The sequence below is a fragment of the Xenopus laevis genome, chromosome 6L (genome assembly GCF_017654675.1).
Source record: "Xenopus laevis strain J_2021 chromosome 6L, Xenopus_laevis_v10.1, whole genome shotgun sequence".
Taxonomy (NCBI): domain Eukaryota; kingdom Metazoa; phylum Chordata; class Amphibia; order Anura; family Pipidae; genus Xenopus; species Xenopus laevis.
In genome coordinates this window covers 132,080,384-132,102,579 of record NC_054381.1, presented here as the reverse complement: position 1 = coordinate 132,102,579, position 22,196 = coordinate 132,080,384, and the positions used below count along the sequence as shown (strand labels likewise).

General features: G+C 37.5%; 1 protein-coding gene across 1 annotated transcript; it reads left to right on the top strand.

The window, feature by feature from the left end:
• Window positions 1-9,663: 9,663 nt before the first annotated feature.
• Window positions 9,664-15,314, top strand: pex2.L (peroxisomal biogenesis factor 2 L homeolog). The gene is made up of 2 exons (XM_018268085.2): window positions 9,664-9,820; window positions 14,359-15,314. The coding sequence occupies exon 2, from the start codon at window positions 14,364-14,366 to the stop codon at window positions 15,282-15,284; it is 921 nt and encodes a 306-aa protein (XP_018123574.1). The 5' UTR covers window positions 9,664-9,820; window positions 14,359-14,363; the 3' UTR covers window positions 15,285-15,314.
• Window positions 15,315-22,196: the final 6,882 nt, after the last annotated feature.

Below are 22,196 nucleotides of genomic sequence, written 5' to 3'. Positions count from 1 at the left end.
CTATACAGTTGGAGGTCAGTGTGTCTGATGTGGGGAACTATCATTGACAGTGTTTTAAAATATAAAGTAAATTGGGAGGCAGGTTTATCAATTTTCTAATTTGAGATAAAGCATTCAAGTTCAAATTCAGCAGGGGGTGAAATCAAGTTTTTTTTTCGTGATTACAACTATTGCTAGCACATTTACAAATCCACTTGAACTTTAACATTTTTTGTGTTGATTTGCAAAACAAAGCCACACAAATTGTTATATTCATTATATAATGGATGGTAAATGTTTTCATTCTAATTTTCCAGATTTTTAAAACTGATAAATCTCATAAATTTGAGTTTGTTAAACTTAAATTTGAAAAAATTGTGGTTTTTCTATTCGATTGTCATATCTTAATAGTAACTTTTATTAAAGTCCCAATGACCTTTTGTAAAAAGGAATAGGACAGTTCTTTTAGATAATTAATATAAAAAATCTATTTGTAATACAGGGAAGGGGGACCTGTTATCCAGAATCCTTGGGACCTGGGGTTTTCAAGATAATGAATCTTTCCATAATTTGGATCTTCATACCTACTAGAAAATCATTTGAACATTAAATAAACCCAATAGGCTGGTTTTGCTTCCAATAAGGATTAATATCTTATTTTGGATCAAGTAAAAGGTACTGTTTTATTATTACAGAGAAAAAAGGAAATGATTCTTAAACATTTGGAATATTTGGATAAAATGGAGCCTATGAGAGATGGCCTTTCCAGTAATTCGGAGCTTTCCTGATAACAGATCCTATACCTGTAATAATTAATTAAAAGAAATAATTAATTGGGCAAATCTGTGTTAATTATAACATGATATGAGGACCTTGTGTAACAGCTGTTTAAAGTAAAAGGCCAGATATATATCATACATTCAAAAGCCCAATTGCACTGACATATAATTCCCATGCAATATTCTTCTTTTAATGTAGAACCTCGTTCAGGAGAATTAGCTGATGCAGATGGAGTTAATATGCTTCACAGAGAAGCAACAAATTCACTGTGAAGAAGTGCAGGTTGAAAATGACTCTTCCAGCATGCATTAAATCACATACTCTGTATGGCCGCAGTTTGATTAATGGACCCCTGAAGTCCCCTTCTACTTCCACATTACAGTTCAGAAATCCCTTCTGTTCCCTCCTCTGCATCATAACAATATTTCACTGCTGTTTCTCAGAGGCTGATGGGAATTTGCATCGGGATGAGTAGCAGCTTTACTGTAGTCTTGTTATGAGATGGATATGGGGAAAACAATTCTTAAAAAGAGAAGGCAAATTCCAGTAAAAGGAAAAGGTTTCAGGGAACAGCTGATACTGATAAAGTGGAGATACATGGGACATAAGTAGTCTGTTATAAGTTGAGGGCTGATGTTTTACCGTTCATTCCATGGTACATGTGATTTTTTCTTTGAAAACTCACTGATAATTGTTGTAGATACCCTTTACATTATAATTGGCACCATCTGTGACTCTTGGATCTGACAAGTGGAACAATGTAGCAACAGTCAGTACTCTTTCATTTCTTTTATAATCGAATAAATAAGAGGGCTACACTCACAAGTATTTCTGCTTTTTGAAGCGTCGGGTGCAAAGCTGCAATCCCCTCTGCACAGGGTAAAATATACAATATAATAAACAATCTAGTTCCACTTCCTGCTGCCTCCTTTCCCAGGCTGTGCAGAGGGGCCGGCGGCATTCAGCACACAGCACTGTAGGATAGGAACCAATCCTTATAGGGAACTGAAGACTCTTTGCTTGTGTGACTGCAGGGGTGTAATTGGCTGTCCCCCTCCTACTGTGCTTCTGGCAGGGATTGTTAGGACACGCCCACCCCATTTGAAACTCGAACAGGAACCATATCAGATTTATAGGGAGCTCCAATAAAGGGGTCTTTTTTTTTTGCCAAAAGTAAAACCAAAAGTATACATTACATTGACTACAATTTTTTTTTTTTAAATGTATCCTATATGTCTCCTTTAAAGAGTAATTATGGGTAATAGAAACATGCATCTGTTCATAACTCTTACCAACTTTTAAGGATGGTTAAGCTACAAGAATACCAATATATTTAAATGGTTGTTTCGTTACTAGGTTCATAGTGCTGTAAATGAGTGATGCAATGGGTAGTGGGAACTATTAATAGATGCTGTTACACAGTGTGTAATTTAATTTAATTTAAAATGCGCTAAGATATAAGGTTTTTCATCTATGGTATGGAATTTTGCAAGTTGCAAAAGGACATTTTATTCAAGGTATAACATTCTGATAAGGCATTCCTGTTCACCATCACTATAAAACTACCTAAAATCTAGTTCATCAAAATGCCCCTACAAGGGGTCGTTCACCTTTAAATTAACTTTTAGTATGATGTAATGAGTGATATTCTAAGACAATTTGCAATTGGTTTTCATGTTTTATTATTTTTAGTGTAGTTTTTTTTATTCAGCTGCTCTCCAGTTTGCAATATCAGCAATCTGTTTGCTAGCATCCAAATTACACGAGCAACCATGCATTCATTTGAATAAGAGGCTGGAATTTAAATAGGAGAGGGTCTAAATAGAAAGATGAGTAATAAAAAGTAGCAATAACAATAAATGTGTAGCATTACAGAACACTTGTTTTTAGATGGAGTCAGTGACCCCCATTTGAAAGCTGGAAAGTCAGAAGAAGGCAAATAAAATTCAGAAACTATAAAAAACGAAAAATGAAGACCAGCTTAGAATTAGCCATTCTATAACTATATAACTATATTAAACTTAAAGGAATTGTTCAGTGTAAAAATAAAAACTGGGTAAATAGATAGGCTGCACAAAATAAAAAAAAATTCTAATATAGTTATTTAGGCAAAAATTTAATTTATAAAGGCTGGAGTGACTGGATGTCTAACATAATTTCCATTGCGTACATCTTTGAGTTTGTGATGAATTGTGTGCAATTGCTCCTATTGATGCCGGGGATCCCGGGAACCAGAGGCACTGCTGTCATGAGGCGAGTTGAGAAATTCGCCTCAGACGGCAGCAGCTTCCGACTTACCAGGGGCTGCAAAAAGCCTCTGCCTGGAACTATAGCCACCCTGAATGTGCCAGTCATTTCAGATCCCATGCACAATTGCATTCATTCTGATGCATCAGGCACAATTGCAGTAGACACAACTGTCTGCATGATAACAATTACACATGATAACAATTACACTGGAATTCTGAGAGAAACACTGATTTGTGGCTAAAAAGCATGACAATTTGCATCTGTTTTGTCTATAACAGATAAAAAAGACTTATCTTCGTTTCTGAGCTCTGTAAGGGTGGTGATTAGTTATCAAGCGACAAATTTTCTCTACTGCAGGCAACTAATCTCCCCGCCTGCAAGAGTACGAATCGACAGAGGGATGGCATATGTATCGCTTTGGTTTTCTGGAACAATTGGTCAGCACTCACCCAAACCACAAATTTATCAAGCAGGTGCACGTGCGAGGTTGTCCACTCCAACCGGAAAAGCAATGCAAGACGGAATCACAGCACCATGCAAATCATGTATAATCTTAAAAAGCCTTTATTGGATTTTTCTGGCTTGGATCTCAAACGAACAACGTTTCAGGCCTCCATGGCCTTTTGTCAAGACGTTGTTCGTTTGAGATCCAAGCCAGAAAAATCCAATAAAGGCTTTTTAAGATTATACATGATTTGCATGGTGCTGTGATTCCGTCTTGCATCGCTTTGGTTTTCTGAAATCGCCTGAAGTTTTCTTGTCGGAAAACAAAGTGGTACGTATACGCCATTCTGCCAGCAATTCACATTATTGCCGACGGGAATGCATTCGGGGAGATTAGTCGCCCGCAGTAGAGAAGATTGCTTGGCGACTAATCTCCCCATGTGCCACCACCCTTACTCATGCTTTTGGGAAATGGTGACACATGAATAAAAGTGTTTTGACCACCAATGTTCCTGAGCCCATCATTGTGGCTAATATACCACTTATTCCATTGACTTCATTGTCATTCATCTTTTAATAATCCATGGTTTGGATCTGCACCTCCAAGCTGGACCCATTTCATTTCAAATGTTTAGCCTGGTGATGATAAACATCTTCTATCTACTCCCATATTTAATCATTAACCATCACCAGTGCTGTGGGAACCAGCAAGTGATCCCCTGGGGCAAAGTGAACTGAAGAAGAATGAAGTAAACTATGAACAAAATGAATTGCATGTTGCAGATGTGCCTGAGCATCAGAACGTTTCAAAGGTACATGCTGTTCTGTACTGTTTTGATGAGATTTTGATGGCACATTCCATTTCAGTATTTACCATTAAGTTGCTGTAATGTTTGATATAATTAAAAAAACATTTTAAAAATGTGTCTTGGGCTGATGGCACCCAGGGCAGTATAAATTGTTGCTGTCCTCTCAGGGAAAATGCACTTTGCCCTGTGCTGCTTTCCATTCTTTTGAATTGGTAATGCGTTGCTTTTGACTACTGCAGGGCCTGTCAGGCAGGATTATCACAGAAACGTGCATTTTCAGCTAAACTGGATCATTTTAATGGTTTAAAAAAAATTCTAATAAATGTTGTTGTAACTGAAATACGTATTTATATCTGTGCTCTGGTTCTGACTCACAGTACAGTCGAAATTGGTTCTTCTCCAGGATAAGTTAACCAACTGTACTCCTCTATACTGCTCAGGCATAACAAACAGAAATGCAGAGAAATATTAGAAAGTTGCAATAGAGTAACATGTTCCATTTTTCCTCCAACACTAAGGACACTGGGAAAAGTAACCCCGGTCTGGTAGAGATTTTGTCAAAAAGGAGCACTTGCCTGGGGAAAAATCTTAGTACAGGTATGGGATCTGTTATCTAGAATGCTCAGGACCTGGGACTTTCCGAATAACATATATTTCCAGAATCAGAATCATTCCTATATATATATAATCTTTTGAATATTGAATAAATCAAATAGGCTGGTTTTACCTCCAGTAAGGATTAATTATATCTTAATGGGATCAAGTACTAAGTACTATTATTAGAGAAAATGGAAATCATTTTTTTAAAATTTGGATTATTTGAATAAAATGGAGTCTATGGGAGACGACCTTCCCGTAATGCGGAACTTTCTGGATAATGGGTTTCCAGATAACGGGTCCCAGGCCTGTACTTTATTTTGGTAAACTCAAAATCATTTTTGAGTTGATTTTCTTTGGTTAAAACTCACATTTTCAGGTTAAAAAAACCTTGAATTTATCAAGATTTATTATATCACAACCCTGGAAATAGCTAAACCTGTGGAGATCATGTAGGAGTCAATGGCAGAGGTCCTTTGAACTATCTGAAGATGTTAATAGCCTGCATGATGTTCGAGGGTTTTTTTTTCAGAGTTTTTCGGGTTTCGCAACTCAAACTCGCAGAATCGAGTTTTTTTTTCATTCGAGTTCTTTCATAAATAAGATACCATTCAAGGTATAAAAAACGCTAACATTCTACCTTTGATAAATAGCCCCCTAAATTTCACCTATTGGTAAATATACTTCTAAAAATCCAATATGAATGAATAAACAAATTGGTGCGTATTTCTGGGGTAAATTATAATCTCACATTTTGATAAACGTGCCCCTAATTCTAATTCTAAATAATATTTCCTAAATTGAAGAACACATAGTAAACTGGGGTGTGTTTCAGGTGTATAAACACTATGGGATACTAAGGGGCCGATTCATGAAGCTCGAGTGAAGGATTCGAATTAAAAAAACTTCGAATTTCGAAGTGTTTTTTGGGCTACTTCGACCATCGAATGGGCTACTTCGACCTTCGACTACGACTACGAATTGAACGATTCGAACTAAAAATCGTTCGACTATTCGACTATAGTCGAAGTACTGCCTCTTTAAAAAAAACTTCGACCCCCTACTTCGGCAGCTAAAAGCTACCGAAGTCAATGTTAGCCTATGGGGAAGGTCCCCATAGGCTTGCTAAGTTTTTTTGATCGAAGGATATTCCTTCGATCGTTGGATTTAAATCCTTCGAATCGTTCGATTCGAAGGATTTAATCGTTCGATCGAAGGAATAATCCTTCGATCGTTCGATCGTAGGATTTGCGCTAAATCCTTCGACTTCGATATTCGAAGTCAAAGGATTTTAGTTCCTAGTCGAATATCGAGGGTTAATTAACCCTCGATATTCGACCCTTCATACATCTGCCCCTAAGTGATATAAATGAGCATATTCTTTATATTAAATGCCTTAGAGCCACAAGTTAAATTTTAGGTTACAAAAATATCTTGGTGAACATAAATGAAACAAGTAAAACGTTAAAATACATTCCTGCTACAATTAGATTAAATCTTTCAGGACTCCTCTATATAAATCCAATTGAATTGACAATTTAGGAGACATGTGACAAAATATGGCTTGCAGCCTTGATCAATGTCCTCCACATGGTCCTTCATAAAAGATTTCTTCAGACATTTCTCATATTTTATGTCGCAATGAATGGATATAACTAGTCATGTACAGAACAGCGTTAAGTTTTATTTCCTGTGCTTTCAACTTATTAGATGACACAGGTTCTAGATAAAAGCATAGAGAGGGCTAAAATCCAAATAAATATCATTTAATCATTTCTGGAAGAAAGAATTTTTAAGTAATCTTTACAGGCAGATACATGTAATTTTATATATGTTAGTTACTTGGAAGCTGTATACTTTAATGGTGATTATGTACGCTGTGATGTCTATGTCATTTCCTATATTATCCTTTAAGAAGTTGATATCTTGTAACACGATGTGATACATATATGCACATCGCTTGAGAAAGGTACTTGGTTGCACCAAAATGTTGCTACTGGTGTTTGGCTATGTGAACTTTTATTTATTTTTTTTATTACGGGGTTGAATTCTTCTTTGAATATATATATAGATATGCATCCCCAAAGCCTCTAGGTCAGTGGTCCCCAACCAGTGGCTCACAAGAAACATGTTGCTCACCAACCCCTTGGATGTTTTTGAATTCCTGGCTTGGAGACAATAAGTAGGCTATAAGTCCATATAGGGGCTACCAAACAGTCAGTACCCTGGTCACCAGGGTAACCAGGCAGCGGAAACCAAGAGAGCTGCAAAGCAGGAAGTGTTCTGGCTATTATGTTAAACATCCAGTCACTCCAGCCTTTATACATTACATTTTTGGCTAACTAACTATATTAGAAACATTTTTTTATTTTACACAGCCTATCTATTTACCCAGTTTTTATTTTTACACTGAACTGTTCCTTTAAGGGAAAATATTAGTAAAGGAACGCATATAAACGGAGTATTCTGACTCCAGAACGTGCCGTTTATAAGGATAACATTTATAGTTTGGCCCCATAAATAAATGACCAAACTGCAGATTATACAGTGAATGATGTACCCTCTATTGTAAAGTATAAGGATATTATAAGCCACTAAGGAGTTCCACGACCATATAAAAGCATGAGGCCGAAGGTGGAGAGCTTTTATACAGGTCATGGAACCTTCTAATAGGCTCATGTTTTACCAAGGGTTCCTTTATTGATGATAATACACACGTTTCAGTGAGTCATATGATATCGTTTACAGGATATTCAGGGCTCTTTTGTATTATAAATATTATCTTATACTATTGACATGACTTTATGTCACATACATTTCTTTAAAAATCCAGCAAAATACATAATACATAACAGTGCATAATTAAATCACCAGTTACTTTTTTGCTTAATAAAAAGAACATAAGTCTAAGCAACTCTGCAATACACATCAATTACATATAATTACATGTTGTATGTTTTTTTTTTAGTTATTTGTATATATATAGCTACTGAAAGCAGTGTCTGTCCCTTTCTATTCTCTGCCCTGATGGCTCAGACTGCTGATACAATGTAAGAGAAGGCGGCTGATTAACAGACCTGTCTTTGCTGGGGAACTAAGACTTTTCAAAAGGAAAACCCACCAGCATACCCTGGCCGCTCAAAAGATATTGGTCCGGTGCTCAGTAAAAAAGGGTGGGCACCCTCAAATAGACTTGGGTAAGGAAGAAAATTACCGGCACTCAGGACTCAATTCCAGTGGGACAGGCCCTGCATGTTTATTACAGAACTTTTGCAACATTGTAACATAGTAAGTAAGGTTGAAAAAAGACACGTCCATCAATTTTAACCTTTTTTACTTTTTTTTACCTGCCTATTTGCCAGTTGATCCAGAGGAAGGCAAAAAAAAAGACTGAAACCTCTCCAATTTGCCTCGGAGGGGGAAAAAGTTCCTTCCTGAATGGCAATCGGACTAGTCCCTGGATCAACTTGTACTATGAGCTATTTCCCATAACCCTGTATTTCATCACTTGCTAAAAAGCTATCCAACCCCTTCTTAAAGCTATCTAATGTATCAGCCTGTACAACTGATTCAGGGAGAGAATTCCACATCTTCACAGCTCACACTGTAAAAAACCCCTTCTGAATATTTAGGCAGAACCTCGTTTCTTCTAATCGGAATGGGTAACCTCAGTGGCGTAACTAGATGTTACTGGGCCCCGCAGCAAATTAATTTTAGGGCCCCAAACATATCCAGAGGTTGTCCTGTTTTACCAAAATGTATTGAAATTGTACATGAATTTGAGCTTCATGGGGCCCCCTATACCTCCTGGGCCCTCTGCAACCGCAGGGTCTGCTTCCTCTATAGTTACGCCCCTGGGTAACCTTATGTCAGATGGAAAGACTTACTGGTAAATAAAGCTTTAGAGAGATTATTATATGATCCCCTTATATGTTTATACATACGGTAGTTATCATTAGGGATGCACGAAATCCACAATTATGGATTCGGCCGAATCCTTCGTGAAAGATTCGGCCGACCCGAACCTGTACCCTAATTTGCATTTAGGAGTGGGAAGGGGAAAACATTTTTTACTTCCTTGTTTTCTGACAAAAAGTCACGTGTTTTCCCTCCCCGTCCCTAATTTGCATATGCAAATTAGGATTCGGTTCGGCTGGGTCGAATCCGAATCCTGCTGAAAAAGGCAGAATCCCGAACCTAATCCTGTTTTTGGTGCATCCCTAGTTATCATATCACCCCTTAAGCGCCTCTTCTCCAGCGTAAACATCCCCAATTTGGCCATTGGGGATGTTCACCAAAAATTAACATCCAGGAGTTGAGAAAATGCTGATTTCAATAGCAATTGTTTTTTACAAACAACTTTAAAGGCACTGAACGTTTTTAATAAATGTATATTGGAAAGCTGCTTAGAATGGATTTCTTTTATTTGGCAATTTTTTATTTGGGGGTTGACTTGGCCTTTAAAGTACACTGCACAATATCATTCTTATCACCTTTTCGGTTTTTTGCGCAATTCTTCGAGTTTTTATGCTATTTGTCTTCTTCTGCCCTTGGGTTTATACTTTCTAGTGAAATATTGGGAGAGTTGCCTCTGCCTATTGCTGCAAGAGATTACACGTGTTTTCATTGTGTGTTTCCCAATACAAGTACGGGTTCTAGTTTTGCTCCGCGGCATAAGCAGGAACGATAAGCAAAGACATCTAGATTGTAAACGGACTTTCCCAGTCTGCAGTGGCTTGTTATTATAAACCTATGGCTACGTTGATTAACTTCGTCCATATCAACCACGGCCGCGGATTTACGTGCAGCGTCACTGCGTTTATAGCTTCCGAAGACGTGACGTCACCGTCTCATCTCGCGAGACTGACGAAACTGCGTGAGAGCGGGCCGGAAGGACCCGAAGAGCTGCGCAAGTAAAGTGGACGTTTATAAATAGTGAGCTGGACTGTACCATTCGGGAGGTATATTTCACTGTAAACATAATATTTCACTTGATATTGTTACAGGCTGCGTAATTATATGCCTAGCAGCTTTTTAAGCCTCGAGATAGAGGATTCCGTCCTTTGGTTTGTTGCAACGCCTATCTGTATATAGATTATTTATATAGGACCGCGCTCTAGCTCCTCCCATTACTTCTCAAGCGAAACGATTGTCCCGGATCCAGTCAGATGCTTCAGACATGTTGGGGTTGGCATAAAAACATGGGATATTAGAACTATCACTCATACAGTTCTTAAAGGAACCGTAACATCAAAAAATTAAAGTGTGATGCACTGATTACGTTGCACTGGTACAGCTAGTGTGTTTGCTTCAGAAACTCTACTATAGCTTATATAAACAAGCCGCTGTGTAGGCACGGGGCAGCCATTCAAATCTGAAAAAGGAGAAAAGGCACAGGATACACAGCAGATAAACTCTATAGTATACAATGGGATTCTACTGACATACATTACGAGATGGTCAGGCAGCACGGTCGGAGTTGGCCCAGATCCTCACCAAATGTCAGCATGTATGGCCACCTTAAACGGATTGTTCACCTCTAAATGAAAAAGCGATATTCTGAGACACTTGCAATTAGTTTTAATTTTTTATTATTTGTGGGTTTTGAGTTATTTCACTTTTTATTCAGCAGCTCTCTGGATTGCTAGTTCAGCAATCTGGTGGCTATTGTCCAAATTTTCATAGCAACCATGCATCGATTTGAAAAAGGGGTTGGAATATAAATAGGAGAGTGCCTGAATAGAAAGATGAGTAATAAAATGTAGAACTAACAATACAATTGTAGCCTTGCAGAACATTTGTTTTTAAACATGGTCAGTGACCCCCTATTTGAAAGCTGTAAAAAGTCAATTGAAAAGTCGCTTAGAATTAGCCATTCTATAACATACTAAAAGTTAACTTAAAGGTGAACCACCACTTTAAATAATAGAATGGTGTTTCTGGCTCTGGTCACTGATCCCTGGTTAGAGTAAGGTTAAGTAATGCTGGGTGTGGAGCAATTAAGTTGCAATATTTTTTTTTTGTGGGGAGGGGGACAGTACAGCAGTCCATTTTTAACTTTTCCTTAGAAGTTCAGCAAAACATGTAGTTTTCGCTATGGTGCCAAGACTTTTGAACACAGTTGTAAAACAGCAAGGGGCATGTTTATTCCATAAAGTACATCTTAAGTAATGTTAGTTTTTCACTTGGTTAGCTTTTAACTTAAAACATTGTTGGAGAAAAAAAAGTCAGGCCTGTTGTTTTTTCATAAAGGACAAGGAAAATCCATATCTAATTTGACTTTGTGAGCAAGGGAACTGTAACTGCTTAGATCAAACTCACTGTGTTGCTGGGGTTTGTTCCAAATTTGCTGGAATAGAAAATTGTCCCTATTTCCTTTAGAGTGATACTACTAGCGGGTAGTGCAAATCACGGTCGGAACTAGGGGATGGCAGAAGAGGCAAGTGCCTAGGGCGCAGAGCTTTGTTGGCGCCAGGCATGTACCTACCCTGTTGCCTACCCCTAGTCCGGCTAAGCGAGTACTGCTTTCCAACGTCAAAAGAAGCAGATATGTGGCTGGTCTTGCTTGTTGATACATTAGATAGCTTTAAGAAGGGGTTGGATGGCTTTTTAGCAAGTGAGGGAATACAGGGTTATGGGAGATAGCTCATAGTACAAGTTGATCCAGGGACTAGTCCGATTGCCATTTTGGAGTCAGGAAGGAATTTTTTCCCCCTCTGAGGCAAATTGGAGAGGCTTCAGATGGGTTTTTTGCCTTCCTCTGGATCAACTGCCAGTTAGGCAGATATAGAGGGAAAAAAAAAAAAGATTGAACTTGATGTGTGTCTTTTTTCAACCTTACTTTACTATGTTTCTATGTTTGAGATTGTACGTGCGCGTGGGGGGGGGTGGGGGGACGGCTGGCCTGGCTCTGGTGTAGATTTCCCGTGGGTTTCAAATCTCCTTGTGTGCCATAACCCTTAAGGAAATAGGAACACTTTTCTATTACAGAAACTGCGGACAAAATGCAGTGGCTTAGTGAGTTTGCTTTAAGCATTATACAGTAATATCTTGGAAAAAACTTCCCCATTAAAGTGGGATTGCCATTTGTAAAACAGTTTACATGCAGCGATCCAGTGTAATGGTTGAAAAAGCCATTTTACCGTGATTAAACCAGACGGCTGTATTTAAATGTTCAATCTCAATGTTGGTTATGGGTATTTTTTGGAGATTAGTGCAAAATACTCATAGGCTACAAACCTCATTGGGCGATGTGTCACCTTTCCTTCTTTCAACCCCTCTTCACTGAGCAATAGCATGCAGAGGAGAGATAGCCTAAGCCCTACACATTCATGCTTTTATGTCTGCTTTTTGATAATGAGCATCTAGTTGGAAGTAATGATCCCCCTTAAAATAAGATGGCAGCTGCAATTTTTACAAATACCAGGGAACTTTGAGCGATGTATACATTGGTACAGTAAATCTTTCTACTTAGATATATAGCATTTCAAGGTGTTTCAAATCACTGTGCAATAAATTGTCCTGCTACCTTCTCCTTTAAACTGGATGGCAATCCTGGGATCCCTACATTATGTGAATCTGCACAACTTTGCCTCAGTAATATAGCTATTCATTGTATTAGTGCGCTGACCTCAAGAAGGAGCCTCCTATTGTTCTTACATGGGTTTTTGTTTTGGGCAGGGGTCATCCTTTGTGGAACTGTTTTTATGGCTTGCACAATAACCATCAATAGATAACCAAGAAATTACATTTATTTATGAATAGCCTCTGGGTTGATGTTCTTTTTATTTATTCTTCTAACACTATCTTTTGTCTTCTTCATCCTTACGATTTAGTATGACGCATTTTCTATAGTATTAGTCCCCTTTTGGAAAAGTCATATTAAAAAATCAGGAATATTTAAATGCCCTGGTACAATACAAAAAGATCGACATAAGACAAAACAAAATATTTAAGGTAGATGAAGGCATGACTGCCTACAATTTTAGTTATAATGTCCATACTTGTATATGGTACTTTAAAAGAAAGTTCTATCGCCTACTGTGCTAAGGTTTACCCAGACACATGTAGGTCTTAATGCTCAAGTTTGTGTTTAGATTCATTCCTAAAACACAAAGCAGGAATTCTGGTTCTGCACTTATTGCACTAGCCTAAATATCTCTGCAGCCAAGAGGTCTACTCCGTGCCCTAGCTATCACAAGCCCAGCTTTTACCAGCCTTCTCCCCATCTTTGGATAAAACACTGTATCACAGAGACTGGGACTATGAAAACGTGTATAGACTCTTTACATGGGCCGTTTGGTTAGTGGCTACCACAAAACATTGAATTGTCAAACACTAATACTTGTGACAAACTGTGATCAAAGGACATAGTCATACCCCCCCTCTACACACACCTCATGCTTCACATACTCATATATACATATATGAGTATATATACATATACAACAGCTAGGATACAAATTATCTGAACCTCAAAATGGAGACCTGTGTTTTTGTACTATTGATATCATATGCCATGTAAAGCTGTATTGCATGTCTTGGATGAGTTAGAGAAGGGGAAGAAAATCACGGCTAATGAGCTTCTTCAGAAATGCCCCAGGCCCATGCATGTTTTTGCGACCAGGAGCACCGGTCTGGGGTATTGGTTAAACCATTATAATCAATGGGGGGGTGCCTAACATGTTGGCACCCCCCAGAGATTATACCTTTAGATCTTCTTTAATGCAACAGTGAGATATGTGATGCTTCCCACATATATACAGACATATAATAATTTATGCCTGCTCCACCCTATGGCCTTTAACCTTTCAAGAAGACATATGAATACAGGTAAATAACATTTCTCCTTAAAGGAATTGTTCAGTTTAAAAATAAAAACTGGGTAAATAGACAGGCTGTTAAAAATAAAAAAATGTTTCTAATATATATATACTTCCTGCATTGCAGCTCTCTTGCTTTCCACTGATTGGTTACCAGGAATTAACCAATCCAAAACTTGAGAAGGAGACACAGGGGTCATAACCTATTGCTTTTGAATGTGAGCTGCATGCTAAGGTTCAACTGCAATCTCACTGAACAGTTATGTCCCATGTGGCCCCCCTTAAAGTCGCTGACTAACTCAGAGTTAGAGACCTGAAAAGCAGGAAGTCGTGTTCAGGAAGACATCCGCTCACTCCAAACTTTATACATTACATTTTTACCTGTCTAACTACAGTAGAAACATGTTTTATTTTACCCAGTTTTTATGTTTACATTGAACTGTTCCTTTAAAGCAGCATAATTAATATATGTTTCAATTTCCACCAAAACAGAAACCTGTTAGATAGAAAGCATGTGCAGAATTTTAGATTTCTCCTCTTTTTGTCGGTGAAACTTTTATTTTTCATTTCCAAACTGGCAAGAAGCAGTGGGGCGTTAAACGCTTTAATTTAGCGGCACTTGTTTTTATACATATGAATAATGTAAAGTGAAATAACCCAGATTTATTTTTCTCTAGGAGCAATGGCAGCAAGTGAAAACAATATGGAAGAGATAAATCCTGTGTTGAGAATAAGTCAACTGGATGCTATTGAATTAAACAAGGCGTTAGAGCAATTAATCTGGTCTCAATTTAGCAGTTGTTTTCAGGGATTTAAACCAGGACTTTTGACTCGCTTTGAACCAGAGATTAAAGCCTCTTTATGCCTTTTCTTGTGGAGATATACCATTTACACCAAGAATGCTACAGTGGGACAGACCATTTTAAATATGCAGTACAAGAATGACTTGGCAGTAACAAAGAAATACAGGCCTTTGAATAAACAGCAGAAAGTTTGGTTTGCACTCTTCTTGGTTGGTGGTAAATGGCTGGAGGAGAGATCCTTTGACCTATTCAGTAATCACCCTTTCGGGGCTTCATTTCAGAGGACAAAATACTTTCTTAATGCCATATCTGGGCTTCTGAAGTTCGGAGCCCTCTTAAATTTCTTGATTTTTCTGCAGCAGGGAAAGTTTGCAACTCTGACGGAACGTCTTCTAGGCATACGGTCTGTTTTTAGCCGACCTCAAGATGTCCGTCAGGTCGGATTTGAATACATGAACAGAGAAATTCTGTGGCATGGATTTGCCGAATTTCTTATTTTTCTTCTTCCTCTCATAAACACACAGAAATTGAAATCAAAGTTGTTTTCTTGGTGTAAACCTGCTAAAAGTCACGGCGTCAGTGATCCATCCTTGGCCGTCATTTGTAAGGAGTGTTGCCTGTGTGGAGAATGGCCCGCTATGCCTCATACCATCGGCTGCTCTCATGTCTTTTGTTACTACTGTATAAAAAGCAATTACATGTCTGACATGTATTTTACCTGCCCGAAGTGTAGCTCACAGGTGCATAATCTGCAGCCCCTGGAATTCAAAATTGAAATTTCCGAAGTGCACACCTTGTAGAATAAATGAAAGGGCAAATTTATCAGGAAATGTAAGATTTTTTTTTAATGTTTTCATTGGAGCTGCTTACTGCATTTCTTCACTGCTCTTTTTTTTTTAATTTTAAGGGCAGAGGTGCTCAAGGTGACACCAAGCATTTTGTCCTTGCAATGATTAGTAACTCTATGGCTGGGGGAGAAAACTCAAAATCGCTGTTCACGGTTGTCTATGAGTAATGTTGTACTTTCATCTCATATATGCATTTCAGTTATGCAGCTATTGTATACATAGAACAGTCGTTCTACTTATACAAAAATATACAATGACCTGTTTTGTTTTTGGGGGGTGCTGAATAAATGAAAATAGGGCAAGTTCCCCTAATATTTGGGGGGGGGGAAATACATATATATATATATATATAGACAAATACAAGATTCCTCTGCACTCAACCCATTATCAATATATTTAAGACAGAGACATTTTGTGCATACTGCTACTGAAAAGTGCCTTACCCTTTAAACAAAACAGGGATTGTTTGTCCATATATTGCAATATATTTAAGCTGGCCAACTACGTCAAAGTCATCCCATATCTGGCCAGTCCTATGCTCAATTTTCATTTGATTCATTAAGAATTCTATGGTTTCATTATACATTTTATAAAAGGGACGAACACGTTTTACCTGCAACTTACTAGCTGCTTTCAAAGTAAAACTCCCAAACTTGGCTGCCCTTTTATTAGACACCAGTGGGATCACCTGACTATAGCTGGGAAGGGTGGGAGCTACAACATGGAGCTGGTCACTGCTCCTGTATAAACTATAACAAACAAGGGAAAGTTGTGCTCACCACTATTTTTATATATATATATATATATATATATATATATATATATATAATCAATACAAAAAGCCGCACTCCAAGGTCTTATTTAGTGAAAAAATAGAAATATTTTTTTATTCAACGTTTCGGCAACAACACATGTGCCGTCTTCAGGAAGGTCCTGAAGACGGCACATGTGTTGTTGCCGAAACGTTGAATATTTCCATTTTTTCACTAAATAAGACCTTAATATATATATATATATATAATTGTAACATCTAATTGTTTGGAATATTAATATACAAATGAAAATCATGTCAGAATTATCAGCTAATTTGCAGTATTTTAAGGAAATCTAACATCGGGGGGGGGCTACTCATGTGTTATGCCAGTATACTATCACAGTATCCCTCTTACATAGCAAGAGGAGTGCAAGGGGTGATAATTCTGCATGAACTAATGTGTCAAAATGCTTATAATACTATGTGAAACATATATAATATATAACCTAAAAAGTAATTGTAATAACAGTGACCTGATGTTTTGGAAATGTAATCTACAATTGCAGTTCATGTCAGAATTGGCAGTTCATTTTCAATATTTTAAACAGATGTAGGCATTGGTAATGAATAATACCATTGTTGTGGAACTAGATCTAGAAGGATCCCTCATCTAACATAACACAAAGGATTCATGATGTACTGCACCAACTAAAGTGTATAATGTTTGCATGTAATTTAGGGGGACATTTACTTAGCTCAAGTGAAGGAATAGAATAAAAAATACTTCGAATTTCGAAGTATTTTTTTGGCTACTTCCACCATGGAATTGGCTACTTCGACTACGACTTTGAATCAAACGATTCGAACTAAAAATCGTTTGACTATTCGACCATTCGAAAGTCGAAGCACTGTCTCTTTAAAAAAAACTTCGACCACCTACTTTGCCACCGATAACCTACCGAGCATCAATGTTAGCCTAGGGGGAAGGTCCCCATAGGCTTTCTAGCCAATTTGGGATCGAAGGAAAATCGTTGGATTAAAATCCTTTAAATCGTTCGATTCGAAGGATTTAAACTTTCAATCAAACGGTTTTCCGTTCGATTGCAGGAAATGCTGTAAATCCTTCGATATTCGAAGTCGAAGGATTTTACTTTGACGGTGGAATATCGAGGGTTAATTAACCCTCGTTATTCGATCAATAGTAAATGTGCCCCTAATGTAAAACAAGTCTGCTCTAAAAAGAAGCAGCAAAAAAAATGTAGTTGGCAGTTACCATACATTGGTTGTGCAATTTTGTCTGTTTCTGACTTGAAATTATTGTTTTAAACTAAATGCTCTTGTTAAATAGCACAAAATGTATAATTTAATGAAACTAGAATTTGTGTCAACATTTTTATAACATTAAAGTGGCACCTCGGTTGAGCTCAATAAATCAGGCTTGTACTGGATATGCATTCTGCCTATTTTAATTTTAAAAAACAACAACAAAAACCTTCTTTTTTTTTTTTAAATATTGCCCTAAAGAGTACAGTATTTAGAAACAGAAAGGAATTCTATTTTTCAATTTCTTGTTTCTTTAGAGCAGTTTTGGAATGGGCAGTTTAGCAAATTTCCCATTACACCTCCTATATTGAACTCATCCTTCTCTGTAAACATGAGACAAAGGCAGCAATATGATTGAAGGAAGCAGCATATTTATACAGAGCTCATTATCTCTATTTAACATATTTTTGGGGGGGGCTGAGAGGGCAGTAAAACACAAACATGATCTTTGTGTTTTATAATGGAAAAATATATTTAGAGAATATGAAAAATAAAAGCGGAGCTCATTTTCAGTGCAAGCCATTTTTATTAGGCTCATGTTTGTTGTAGGTGTTTACCAACATTTACTTTTTTGAGAATTAAGAACTTTTTTCAGATTGTGAAGTGAAACAATTAGTTCTAATGTATTAATAAAATAATGTATGCTATGTATTTTTACAACACTGCAGGTTTTTTGTATTTTTTAAGGGTACAAAATCATGGCATGTTACAAATTGTGTAGAGTATGAAACCAGGTATTATACTGGGACAAATATGAGAATTTTTGATTGAACAAAAGTATAAAAACTATTGAATATGTCTGCATGTACAAAATCAAAATATAAAACCTTTGGTAAAGTGGATGCTGAGATTTTGGTTCCTACCAAAGTGGTAATACTTTGCAAAAAAAAAAAAAAAAAAAGCCAGGTTCAAAGATCTTCAGCAGGTATAAATCTTCTATAAGGAGAACACATTATGTGCTAGTGTGCATATCTCGGCTGCCCAAAGGTGATCTTATTGGCTGCCAGACACTATTGTAGGGACCAGGCATGCCCAGTTGCACTTAAAGATGAGGTGTCTTTACAGAAGATTCTTAACTGCTCCTGATCTCTGGTGGAGGAGCGGAAAACCCAAGTTCCCATTGTAAATGCATAATTGAAATCTAAATATCATCCCCTTTAATATTAAAAAAGGGGTTCTCAGCCTGTACACAACCTTTTCCATTAGGCGAAGCTCTAAACAGTTTCCAAGAATTAACACCTATTATACCCTGAGTGACCACACAAGCAAGGTTCAAGGTGATAAAACAGACGTAGGCTTGAGCACAGCATTAGATAAAGAAAGCCATACATGCAAAGGCTCATTTTAATCATTAAAGGGATACTGTCATGGGGAAAAAAATTTTTTTCAAAATGAATCAGTTAATAGTGCTGCTCCAGCAGAATTCTGCACTGAAATCCATTTCTCAAAAGAGCAAACAGATTTTTTTATATTCAATTTTGAAATCTGACATGGGGCTAGACATTTTGTCAATTTCCCAGCTGCCCCATGTCATGTGACTTGTGCTCTGATAAACTTCAATCACTCTTTACTGCTGTACTGCAAGTTGGAGTGATATCACTCCCCTCCCTTCCCCCCCCAGCAGCCTAACAACAGAACAATGGGAAGGTAATCAGATAGCAGCTCCCTAACACATGATAACAGCTGCCTGGTAGATCTAAGAACAACACTCAATAGTAAAAACCCATGTCCCACTGGGACACATTCAGTTACATTGAGAAGGAAAAACAGCTGCCTGACAGAAAGCATTTCTCTCCTGAAGTGCAGGCACAAGTCACACGACATGGGGCAGCTGGGAAATTGACAAAATGTCTAGCCCCATGTCAGATTTCAAAATTGAATATAAAAAAAATCTGTTTGCTCTTTTTGAGAAATGGATTTCAGTGCAGAATTCTGCTGGAGCAGCACTGTTAACTGATTCATTTTGAAAAAATTTTTTTTCCCATGACAGTATCCCTTTAAGTCCAGAAGCCAATCTTCGAATCACAATAGTGCTTTGTGGGAGAGGGCCACATCCACAACCAAACACAGTCTTCACTCAAAACGTATTATTTGCAATCTTCTAAGGAGGTTCTGTGACTAAACTGACTACAAAACAGTGCTGGAGATAATGGGAAGTACCTTAAGTAGGTATGACAAGGAATGTCTTGTGCGTTTTGTACTCCCACAGGGCTTTTAATTATAAGCCTATGATTAAGTTCCCTTTGGAGGCACACAAATTATAAGGCTTTTCATTTCATCTATTTGGGATGCTTTCTATGAGAAGTAGAAATAATTGAAGAATAACAAAGAAATGAAAAAAAAAGAGAAATATGATGTGTACAATAATACGAACAACAGGCCTGCACTCAAGTCACACGCTAGGAATGAGAACTAAGGTGGCACTAATGTTTTACCTGTGTCTAGGGCCATAATAACGGAGGCTGCTAATCTTGAGAAAGGTTATAGATAATAACTGAAATGTTGACTTTTGCTAAACAAATAAAGCTTAGAGTGTTTATCTGATTTAGATGTTAGGAAAATCTCTAAAATCTCGACTAGGTTTTAGCCAAGAAGACAGAAGGGTCATTTAAATAGAGCACGGACACAAGTGTTAGAGCAGTACAGGTTGCAAAATTGTAGTGCTTGAATATGTGGTCATGCTGTAGTCTGCACCTCCTGCCAAAATTTTGAAGTGCAGAGCTCAGCACTGGCAGGTGAAAGGCAGCCTTGTCTTTAACATCTGCCTTTAGGGTAGAGTCTGGTTTGGGCAGATGCTAGCTGCCTGAGTGCATAATGCTGATTGTAAAGTTTGGTTGAGAAAGAACAATAATCTGTGTCTGGTTTTCATTGTTTGGGCTAAGTCTGAGACAAAACTTCACATTTTGATAAATATGTGTATTGCTGCAAAATAACATCTGGCGAAGTATGCCGCAGTTTCCCGAATGAAAATTCACCCTTTAGTAAATTTGCCCCATGGTCTCACAAACCCCAGAACAAATGCCAAGATTCTATTCTGAGCTCACTCTTCTTCCTAGAACAGTCTTATTGTGAGAGAACCAAGACGAGTTTTGGACAAGCAAAGGAATCGAAACATCTGGCAGATGTAAAGGGGAGAGTGCAGGGTGTAGTCAAGGAGGACAGGCCGAGGTCAAAACCGAACTAACAACAGAATCGAACTAAGTACAGAATCGGGTCCAGAAGTGTAGTTATCAGGTTAAATGGTCAATTCAGGCAACACAACAGCTAAGTCAAAGATCAGACCAAGAACGCACCCAGGAACTATACTAGACAGACCTACATTGGGCAGTGACACTTGGGTCGTGGCAGCTTTAAATATTTACGGTCATATTTGGGGGAGTGTAGCAATCACCATAAAGCAGATGAATAGTGATTATGCATGAGGAATGAACGCAACTGCACACTTATTAATGATGTATTACAAGAGATAATATACAACCTACTGCAAACTATTAGATAAATATTAAGGGGGTTCTTTATCAAAAGTCGAATGTTAGAGTTTTTTATACCTCGAATGAACTCACAACTCGAATGGTTTCTTATTTAAAAAAAAAACTTGAATGAAAAAACTTGATTCAGCTCAAGTAATTGAGTTTTCACCGAAAAAAAACCTTAGAATCCCTTGAATTGATCGTGTTTTCTGGCAAAACCCTCCAAAAAAAACCCTCGAACATCATGATGGCTATTAACATCTTCAAATGGTTCAAGGGACCTCTGGTTTTATATGGTGTATTTTTGGATTCAAGATATTTCCAGGGTCTGGGGTATAATAAATCTCGAAATATGTTTTGTTTTTTTCTCAAATTTTGTGGGAAACACAACTCAAACCTTCCTAAATAACCCCCTAAAATATGCCTTTGAGTCTCTCAACCTATGTACTAACTTGAGTATATGTGTCTTTTTATGGTAATAATACTTTTAATAATCCACGCCCAATATTTTGTTTTGTTCAATACACATTTTACTATTGAATTCTTAATTTACTGTATATTAGGTTAATTAGCAATTTTACATGTTGTATTTCAAATGCTATGCTTATCCTATGCCCTTCATTTAAATTGATTCATCTTCATTCAGGTATAACCTGGATTATCGTCGATTCAGGCTGAATGTTTTTCTCATCACAAAGCACATTGTTTCTTGTTAAGACTAAGCATAAGGATTTTAATTTTGTGACCAGATAGATGACCTAGTTCCATCTTTGTCTTCATGCAGGGTCATACGTTTTCCTGGATCCTTGCATAGTGTTAGGAATTCTATTACTTTGTATCTACAGGAGCTTTACGTGTATGTATGCCTGTGTATTTTTTAATAAAGCGCAAACTGAACCTCATAAAAATTCATTACATAAGGGCATAAACAAGTACTTTTCCTTCTAGTTACTGGCAGTAAGTGATTCATCAGTTCTCCACTGAAAACCAATTTCATTGCAGATATCTTGTAATTTCCAATCTTCCCGAATTGTAGAACCGTATCACACCACCCCAACGCGAGGAATGTAAGGATTTTTTTGTTCAGGAGTGACAGGGAAAAAAAGCAGTGCTTAGCCTTTTTAATGGGATTGAATATCATTTGCTGTCTCATCAGTTTTGCAAAAGGGGCATAAAGTAATCATTCCGCCATTCTTTTCTTTCTCGCACTAGCTATCAGTTTTACCATGATGCTGATTTGGTTGCATATATGCTCGGGGACAAAGTGGAATGGAAAAGTCCTTGGGGATTAAGTCTTTCACTAGCAAAGAGGGCATT